Source organism: Kryptolebias marmoratus, linkage group LG4 (genome assembly GCF_001649575.2).
Source record: "Kryptolebias marmoratus isolate JLee-2015 linkage group LG4, ASM164957v2, whole genome shotgun sequence".
Lineage (NCBI taxonomy): Eukaryota > Metazoa > Chordata > Actinopteri > Cyprinodontiformes > Rivulidae > Kryptolebias > Kryptolebias marmoratus.
The window spans coordinates 27,138,071-27,148,768 of NC_051433.1; the positions used below are offsets into that span (position 1 = coordinate 27,138,071).

Sequence of the window (10,698 nt, forward strand, 5' to 3'; positions counted from 1 at the left end):
AAAAGAATTGGGGTGTTGTGTCTGTATCTTAGCAACGATGGAACTGATGACATCACATGCATTGTCGGCAACAGCTGAGGGTGGAATGTAAACAGCCACCAAAACAACACCGGTGAACTCTCTTGGCAAATAATATGGACGAAAACCTACTGCCAATAGTTCAATATGGAGAGAAAATTGTTTCAAAATACCTGTGCGTGTGTGAAAGTATTTGTGCCTGTGTAAAAATATTTGTGCGTGTAAAAGGATTTGTGTGTGTAAAAATATTTGTGCGTGTGTAAAAGGATTTGTGTGTGTAAAAATATTTGTGCGTGTGTAAAAGGATTTGTGTGTGTGTAAAAATATTTGTGCGTGTGTAAAAGGATTTGTGCGTGTGTAAAAATATTTGTGCGTGTGTAAAAATATTTGTGTGTGTGTAAAAATGTATTTGTAACTCGTGTTAGCATCTTTGTAGGTAGGTAGGAAGGTAGGTACATTTATTTATATAGCACTTTTCAACACAAGGCGACTCAAAGTGCTTTACAACACTTTGTGTGTAAGTTTGGATAGCTGTATCTGTGAAAAATGATTTTAAGCCTTAAAAAGAAAATAAACCTTTTCCTACGCCTCCAAATGTTGAAAAAGTACACACAAGTCGCCAGATACACACACACAAAACTGCAGTTACGTACAGATCCATTTACGAGTGCACAACTATTTTTGAGACTCATTTCACGCTTCCGGGGAGCTCCCAGATTTGTGCGTAGATGTTGCGTTTAGGTGCTAGTAGAAAACTGGGTCATCTGAGTTTTCTTCAGAACTTTTTTTTTCCATAGTTCAACACGGTCAGTTTATTTTCTTTTTAAGGCTTACAATAATTTTTCACAGATACAACTATCCAAACTTACACACAAAGATGCTTACACGAGTTACAAATACATTTTTACACACACACACACAAATATTTTTACACACGCACAAATATTTTTACACACACACAAATCCTTTTACACACGCACAAATATTTTTACACACGCACAAATCCTTTTACACACGCACAAATCCTTTTACACACGCACTAATATTTTTACACACACACAAATCCTTTTACACACGCACAAATATTTTTACACACACACAAATCCTTTTACACATGCACAGGTATTTTGAAACAATTTTCTCTCCATAGTTCAATGTCAGGACTGCAGAGACGACACTTCACAGTAACATGTCCTGGGTGACACCATCTGTTGTTGACAAGCACTGCCAATCCACCTCTTTTTCTTTTACTGCTACTTATTAAATCTCGATCTGCCCGTATAGTCAGGAAGCCCGGCAGAGAGACGTTGGAGTCAGGGATATGATCCTGCAGCCATGTCTCAGTAAAACACATAATACTACAATCCCGATACTCTTGCTGGGGTCTTATCAGGGTTTGAAGTTCATTCAACTTGTTAGCTAACGATCTCACGTTGCCCATGATGATGGATGGCAGAGATGGTTTGAACTTCCTCCTTCTCGCTCTCCTCTTTGCTCCTGGTCTGGATCCACGATGCCTCCTTTTCAATTCCTCTGGGATTTCTGGCTTCAGTTGTCATATTATTTCTGCTTCTGCAATGTTAATCAGCTGCTCTCTGTTGTAAACCACCCTGTCGCTATGGTTATGCATCATAACAAAAGAGTACAATATAAAAAGGGGAAAAAATCTATCCAGCTGCACAGCATCCAAGACAAAAAGGTATAGTTGTCCAAAAAAAGCTATTTTCCAAGGAAAAACAAGAATGAAATTTGAAAAAAGAAAATAAATCCTAACGAGAGGTACAGAGCTACTCCAACGTGCTGCCACTGTAAGTCGGTGCAATTCTAGAATAATAAGATGTACAGATGTACACCGTACATCGATGCAGTATTCTTCCGTGAGTTTTGAACTGTTTGATTATCTTTGTAGATAGAAGGATCATATAAATGCTGCTACAGGCAAACCAGCTCCGCTAGAGCACCAAAATCGTCCATTTTGAATGGAGCATGGCGCGTGTGGTCTGCGTGAAGTTACAAAAATGACGATGCACCTTATAGTCCAGTGTGCTTTATATATGACAAAAATGGACCTTTCATTGACAGTGCGCCTTAAAATACAGTGCACCCTATAGTGCGGAAAATACGGTAGTCATTTTCCATCTAATTCAGTCTTTCATGCATGTGACCAAAATATCTCTCTTGTGAGCCAGGCAAAAAGACCCTAACATCCCTCAGTTGGGAGGGGAGGGAGTGCATGTAAATTTAGTTGCATAAATAGAGCATCTCTTGGAGTTTAAATAAGCATCTTTACTCTTAGTTAAATGAGATAGCCACACCTGCTGCAGGAGTTTAAGTCTGTGACATTTGAGATAACACATATTGTACATGACTTAGAAACACTAACCCAAGAACATATCTAACACAGATGTCAGGATTATCTGATATGATGCATCAAGTCCATTGCCATGCACTCACATTGATAAGAGCCATGATCCAGAAAGCATATGAGATCCTGGTAATGACAACACCCTCAGTGTACAGAGGATACTGGGAGGTATTGCGTAGCACAGCTCCATGCCCGGCCAGGCTGTTACGGAGGTGTTCTAAGTCAGAGGAGGAAGATGAGTTGGTAGTCAAGTTGGCTCCCAAGACACAGCTGTCATCTGCCAGGAATGGATCAGCCACCAGAGGACTGACCAGCGCCCCTAGGCCAATGAAGAAATGCAAAGCCTGAAAAGAGACAGGAACATAGATCATCATAAGATTAGGGGTCAAAAGATTCTCTGGCCTAGGGTTCATTCAGCAAACCTTTTCAGCATGTACTGTACATAAATAAAGAAAATCTTTATTCATTTTTATATAATTCTCACTATTATATCAAACAAAAAACTTTTCTTCTGTAGCCTGTTCCTGGTTTTCTTGGTGGATCAGTCAAATATTAGCTCCCCATTTTCTGAACAAACAAGAAAGCAAATTTTGCTAAATAAAACAAGCTTAAAACGGAAAGGATGGTCAATACCAAAGATTAAAGTATGCCTAAAACCTTTGCTACACCGATAATACATTGCGGTGTGCGTATGAACAATTCTTAATCAAGTTAAATTTTTTTAAAAATGTAATATTTTTTGATGATGATAACATCCTGCAAAAGGAGGAACTCAGAAGTGCAGGGACCAAAATGTTTGTGGCATGCACATAAGAAAGATGCAACTTCTGCATTGAAAGCCAGTGGTTGGAAGTACTTTGGGGAACAGAAAAATTCATAGGAAAAACTGGAAAAATTACATTAACAAGGGGAAGACTATATGCAACTTAAGTACACTATCCCTACCAGAAAATAAAAACTGCAGTTGTTGCATTAACTCTGTGACTATTTTAAGATAAAAAAAGTTACACAACTTATCTGAACATGTTTAAACTCAAGTGTAATGACTATGAAGTCTCTGCGACTCAAGCTAGGAAATTGAAAACCACTGCTGCAAAAGTTTCAAGACATTCCAGAGACTCACTCATGAATGCCATTCGACAACTAGTTTTTTTAAGTTTCTTTGGTCTACTCATAATTTTAGTTTTTTGTGAATACCTTAAAAGGCCCAGACAGTTTGCTAGTGGTAAATGTAAAAACATTCATGCAAGAAAAGTTTCTTTTATTTTTTCTTTTCATACTTTTTTTAACAAACCAAAACAAGCTACAAAACATTCTTGAGCATGTCCCTTCCCTCGGACCTGCAAGAAGATGGCCGAGTCCTTCTGATACAACTTCACCAACTGCAGGTTGCCAATGGTATCAATCACACCCATGGCTTTGCCAGCCAGTCCCATGGCAACGGACAGCAGCACCACATGGTGACACAGGGGTATGATGGCGAACACAAATGAGATGATGAGGGTGGAGGACAACAGGGCTGACAGGGAGGACATGAGGCTGGACAAGACAAGGACAGAAACAAAACAACACAAATTATGACAGCAACTGACTAGAGAAACATGCCTAATATGTTTTTAAGGAGACTTTTCGATTGTTTTTCCCCCATATTTCAAAATCTGAAATACTACAGGTCTTAATTAAATATCTGGTATCCTTTTGTCAAAATATAACAATATGACCGAACTTAAACCCTCTTGTTTGGGCCTTCTTAAGAGCTGTTTCTAGTAACACTTGACTCCACAGTTTATTTTTGCCACAGGGTGTAGTTAGGTAAACACAAATGACCCTTGTCTTTGGACAGAAGCAACAGTGACAGTTCACAACAGCACAAACAGCAAACTTAACTCAGACTACCACTCAGCAAACTGTTAAGTAGTATCTCAGAGTTCGGGCTGTTGGAGATCAGTTAGCAACTCTAAAATATGATAAAGTAGGTGAAATTTCAGTTACAGTCTCACCAAATTCTGAGTGTTTGTGACCAGTGAACTGTGTGGCTGAATTTTTCTCTGCAAATTTTTAAAAATCATGGCCTATGTTCATGTATGGCTTGAAAACTGTATTCTAGGCCATTCACATAGTTTTGTTGTTCACATCATGTTAACTTTGGCAGCTGCACCCACTGTTATGATTTTATTTACTGAAGTATACTTTGGAAATGAACATAGGCAGATGTGGAAAAGTTTTTTTTATTTTTCTTTTAAGGATTAGTAGTTCTTATCAGTATGTATTTTAGAACAGGACATTCAGGGCTTTATCCTTGGATGTTTTCTGTCACAGGATACTCAAATACAGCTCTAGCCCTCTCAAATTATGGAAACTGAATTGAGACAGGTTTGAGGCACTTGCAACAGCTCCATGGATATTTTAAGAGAAAATTTGTTGCACAATTGTTTTTTTTAACATGTTTAAAATTCAGGCAACAAGACTCAGGCCTCTGTGACTCATGAAAGAAACTTGAGGAGCCCTGAAAAAGGTATTTAGACATTTTGGAGACTTTCTTACAAATACTGTTTGCCAACTAATCTTTAACAGTCACAGCCTAGTGAGATACTGGCTTTAGAAAAACTATAATTTTGAAATTATATTATATATTATACAAAATTGTATTTACAAACAAAATTAACATTTTCCTTGTCTGCAGTTCAGCCATGATTCACCATTTGGACACAGCCTCACGGCTAGTCATTTGTTAAAGTGGCTCAAACTATGAAAACAACGTAACTACTCCATGAAGTTATCACGTCTAGACTGGACTATTGTAATTCTTTATTTTCTGGGTGTCTTTTAAAAGTCTTTAAAAAGTCTTCAGTTGATCCAAATTGCTGCTGCCAGAGTTCTAATGAGAGTTAGAAAGAGAGATCATATTTCTCCAGTTTTAGTTTCTCTTCATTGGGTAATATTCTGTAATATTCAGATTAGAATTTAAAATCGTACTCCTAACATACAAAGCTCTCAAACAACCAAGCTCCATCTTATATTAAAGGTCTTATTGTTCTATATTTCCCTAACAGAGAACTTCACTCCCAGACTGCAGGTTTACTTGTGGTTCCTAGAGTTTCCAAAAGTAGGCCGAGCTTTCAGCTATCACACTCCTCTCTTGAGTAAGCAACTTCCAGTTTCCGTCTGTGAGACTGACACCTTGTTTACTTTTAAGACGTGACTTAAGACTTTCCTTTTAGTTAGGGTTGGCTTGGGTTTCCTGAACTATCCCTTAGTTATACTGCTTACTTAGTTTGTCTTCCTTAGATAGCTGAAGGACAAACTGATCAAATTTCCTTACTCTGCCGCTGTTTTTATTCTCCATGTTTATACATGCAATTAGCCATTCACGACCACTCAGATGGAGTGTGTTTCTTTCCTGTCCTCTCTAACTTTAGCCGTCTGAGGCAGATGGTCATGCATCCTAAGCCTGGTTCTGGAGATTTCTTTTTGTGGCATATTTTTTGCATTTTTTTGAGCCAAACATTAATAACAGTTGCTTTTTTTATGGGCTACTTTTTAAATCCTGATAAGAGCGTACTATTCTTAGTGACACATTTATTGACAATGCTATTTTAGCTTAAATTAAAAAAAAGGTTTTGAATCAACTTGTGATGTGTGGGGATTTCTGGAGTAACTTCAGACACCCAAACGTGTGCCCTCAAGTAGCAAAAATGTAACTTTGTTTTAAATCATTTGTCCTATTTAAAGCAGCAAGTGCTAAAAGATAAGACTGATTGTAAAACTAGTTTGAATAGGAGATTTTCAGCTTCTTCTTGCTAAAACAAAGTGTCCTTGCTCCTTCACTAACTTGTGTTTACTGTGTCAGTTTAAGACAGGTTTCCAGCTTCACTACAGCTCTATTTAATCTCAGGTATCTCTGCCAATCTTACTCTTTCCTTTACTACCTTGTTCCTAATAAACCTCCGTTAGCAACAGGGACATTCTCACAGATCCTGTGGGAAAACAACCAGTTTAGTGGCTGCCTGTCAGGATTCACCAGTGGGTAAAATTCCAATGTGTTATTTTAATGCCACCAGCAAAGGCAAAACAATTGTGATTTTGTCCACATTTTTTGTCTATGTGTGTGTGTGTTTGTGTTTGTATATGCTGTTAGCAAAATTTTTCATGAACCACTGGACAAATTTTAATGAAACTTCATTCAGATTCAAAATGGTTGTCACAGCAAAGTAATGTTAGCGAAAGACAAAAATGACAACAACTCAGTCAACTTTACATCAATTGAGCTAGAATTCGGTGTGGTAGTAGCCAAGAGTCACTTACGGCAGTTCAAAGCACTTTTAACCACTTGGTTGCTGAAAAGTGCTATATAAATAAATTTGACTTGACTTGAAAACACATGCCTAAAACTTTGGTATCATCTTTGAAGTCAACCTTGTTTGTTTGTTTGTTAGCAAAACTTCATGAACCACGGGATACATTTTAATTAAACTTTTGGAAAATAATCACTGGATGTACATCTATAACTGATCAACTTTTTTAGTTAATACAATTTAAGATGGCTGCCACTGGTGCTTCTGTACATTTTTAAGTATTTATATTCAGAAAACAATGTGGCCAACAAAGTTATGACTGAGACACTTTCAAGGCAATGATGTTGTTTATCAGCCCTTTCTCTTCATTGAAGTAATAGAGGATAAGAAGGTTTTACTATAGTTAAGAAACCAACATCTACAGCACAAACACAAGCAAGTAATCTGTCATTAATTTTGTTACATCTGTTGGGTAATAGGTAAGGGTAGAGGTGGGTTAATGACATTATAGTTTCTAAAAGGTTGTGTTTAGGCTGTCAATGTGAAAATGCAGTGGTGGCATTTTAAGATTTTCCCTAAAACTTGGTTTTGGAAAATTGAGGTGTCTAAAACACTGTTTCTGTGTGGATGGGCCTTAGTCTCCTGTTTTGGGCCTGTTTCATGTTCCTCTATTAGGTTGGACTGTTTAAGCAAGAGTTCTGAGATAGCATATTCAAACTCAACTTTATGCATCATTCATCATGTAAAATTTTAATCCTGCGGATTTGCCAGTCAAATTTACACCTCAGTCCAGCTGTCAGCAGAGACAGTCTCACTAAGGTCACTAAATTATCCTAAAGCCACAATTTGTTCAGTCAGAAGTCGGGAGGAATAGGATTTACATTTAAGGAATGCATATCACCCACCTCCTTTCACACCAGAGTACTAAACTAAGATTATCTTATGATGGGAAATGGGTTATTGCTGTTTTGGTAAAACCTTGAAAATAAATGTAATGTCAGCTCTCACACTCAGTATAAATGCATGGCTCTCAGCTTCTACCGCATCAATTTTTATTTATGTATTTATTTTTTGTGTTTACAAATTTGTGCAGTGACTCATGACATATTTTACTAACAAACACAGGTAAAAACAATACTGCCTGCCAAAGATAATAAGAAGTCATGTGGTGATTTTTGGCCTGCAGAATACTCGTGACCCTTTTGAATTCATTTATTTTTCCAAACTCTGAAGTTTTTTCTTTAGCGTAACATTTTTCTAATTTTAAATATAGATTTTATTGGACTGAATTTATTCTTAATTAATACTTAAATCATTATATCATATTACAATATGTCACATTTTACACCGGAAGCTATGTATCAGAGCAGATTCAAGTCATAATATGAGTTTATACTTTTTCTTATACAAACTGGCCTCATGCTTACTGAAGTGACGATATAATGTAGAACACCGCTGGTTCAGATCTGAATGTCCTAAATGGTAATAAGAAAAGATGAAAGCACTCATCCGGACTTACGTTTTTTTAAAAAGTCCTCCCAGACAGCTGCCCACCAGCAGGAAGAACTGCTGGGAGAAGAACACCCAGGTGATCTGCTCCAGAGTGGACTGGGTCTGGCACCTCAGGTCCAGTATGGTGGGTCCCAGGAAGGCGACACACAGGCCGAAGCTGAAGAACACGCTCCAGTAGGTGAGGGTTTGATTTGACCAACTTTTGAATAGGGACCAGATCCGCTCGTCTACCAGCTTCATGTTGCGGACTCCTCACAGCGTAGCTCCAGCACTGCAGACCGGACCCAGTCAGAGCCAACACAGAACTCACCTGGAAATAACCGGGATCCCGTCTGACGGATTTGATGTGTAAAAGTACCGCCCATTTTATGACGCGGGTTTCAGAACAGAACCCCACCGAGTCACGAAAAAAATATATACAGGTAAGGAGTGTCATTTCTATTTAAATAATCGACTTTTGGCTCAGAGATTTGAGGCGGAGCTTTTAAAAAGTTCCTACTTTTCTTAATGCTGAAAATATTTACAACTAAATACTTAAAAACAACAACAACAACAACAATAAAAAAGAACTTGTGTTTACATGTTTGTAAGCAAAATATCTAGTGAAAGGATTTTTTATTGAAACGCTCAGAAAGCAATCACTGGATGCACATCTCCAACTGAGTAACATTTGGAGTGAACTAGAATCAAGTTGGTAGTCACAGCTAAGCAACCTTAAGAAACAATAAAATTAAAATGGTCACTTTTACACGTATTGAGCTAAAATTTGGTGTGGTAGAAGCTAAGTGTCATTTTACAACACAGAAGATGAATATGCTATGAACAGATTTATTGTGCAAGGTCTTTGCTTAAAACTTTGGCAATAACTGTTGGCATCGACCCTGTTTGTATGTTGGCAAAATATCTCATGAACCACAGAAGAGATTTTATTTAAACTAAATGAATCATTTGATATACTATAACATTTTGGAGTCAGTTTAATGTAAGATTGCCATCACAGTTAAACAGACTTAGCCACCACAGAAATGGCTTTAACGTAGTCAAAATGACATTATTAGGCTAAATCTTATTATTAAGCTAAAATTCTATCTTTTCTCATCATAAGATGATCATAGTTAAAAATGTCAGGATTTGGGTTCTTGACTAGGTTGTTCTTTGAGTTTCTTTTGTTTTGGGTTTATGGTTTATGGTTCTGTTTTTGGTTGTTCCTGTGTTTAGTTTTGTTAGTTGTTTTTTTGCTCCCTGTGCCTTCTGTGTTCTTTGTCATATTAATTTCTCCTCAGTTTATCACTTGTTTACCTGCCATGCCCATCTTCACCTGATCCAAGTTTGTAATCACTCACCTGTGCCCACTTCTCCTAATCACCTCCTGTTTTTAAAACCCAGTCATCTCCTCCACTTCCTCACTGGTCCGTTGTTGCTTCATGCTGTCTGGTTCCCCTCATGTCTTGCCTTTTGTACTTTTTGTCTGCCTTGGATTTTGTTAGTGTTTTTTGTATTTAGTTTTGTTTTGCTGCAACATCAGCTTTTGGTTTTGTTTTTTCCTTATTTATATAAATTAGTTTTTTCCTGAAGCTCATGAGTCTGCGCTTTCGGTTTGCTTTACTCTCCACCATGCCTGACACTCTGGAGTGAAAGGTAGTGAGTGATATGCATTCCTTCAAAGAATGCTAGGCCTTTAAAATCTTGTCTGTGTTTTTTTTATATTCAAAATCATGTAAAACCTCTTTTTTCACTAAATTATCTAGCAAACCCTATTTAAACTAAACACAAATGATCCATATCACAACAATAACAAATGAAGTCAGATTGTTTTACTTCCAGTTGGCAGAATATTTTCCTGCAACCATTTATTAGGATACAGTGCCGTGTACAAGTAAATACTCTAAATCACAGAAAAAAATAAATAAGAGCACAGTTCCCTTTTTTAAACAACATAATGTTCTGACATGTAGTTGTCCAATGGTAACATCTTCTGTTCATTGGTGTTATTGCAACTTTTCAGTACTGCACCCTCACAAAAAACTGTGCCAACATTCTGATCCTGGTGTATTTTACATATGTAGACATACTTTGTGTTGGGGCTGAAATTGTGCAATGTTTGTGCTTAATACTTTTGCGCTAATTGTTTCAGTCAACCCTGTTTGTCTGTTAGCAAATGGAACTTTTGGTACGTAATTACTGGATGTACATCTATGACTGATTAACTTTTAGAGTCAGCCCAATTCAAGATGGCCACCACAAGTAATTAACCTTATCTTATTTTTTTATTTTTATTTTTATTTTTTTCCTGCTCCTGGTGGAAGGTGGACGTGTTTCTTTTCTCTCTGTCTCCTGGTGCCCCCCCCCTTGTCTTTCCTTTTTCGAAGCCTCTTTTTGCATATTTTCCAAAAATTTAAGGAATATGGATCTGATCAGCTGGTTTCTCAACGCAATTGATACAATTTCCTCGACTGGGTGAAGGAGAGTCCAGTCTCGGGATATGTCTCGCTGGATATACAGTGGATT

At 37.4% G+C, this 10,698-nt stretch overlaps 1 protein-coding gene across 1 annotated transcript in view; it reads right to left on the reverse strand.

Moving 5' to 3' along the window:
* The window catches only part of mfsd4aa (major facilitator superfamily domain containing 4Aa), a 74,616-nt gene extending 66,083 nt beyond the window's left edge, over positions 1–8,533 (reverse strand). The window contains exons 1-3 of the mRNA XM_037975455.1: positions 8,198–8,533; positions 3,724–3,922; positions 2,473–2,727 (exon numbers count right to left, since the gene is read on the reverse strand). Of these exons, the coding sequence (XP_037831383.1) occupies positions 2,473–2,727; positions 3,724–3,922; positions 8,198–8,430 (687 nt within the window). The 5' untranslated portion in view covers positions 8,431–8,533. The remainder of the gene's footprint in view (positions 1–2,472; positions 2,728–3,723; positions 3,923–8,197) is intronic.
* Positions 8,534–10,698: the final 2,165 nt, after the last annotated feature.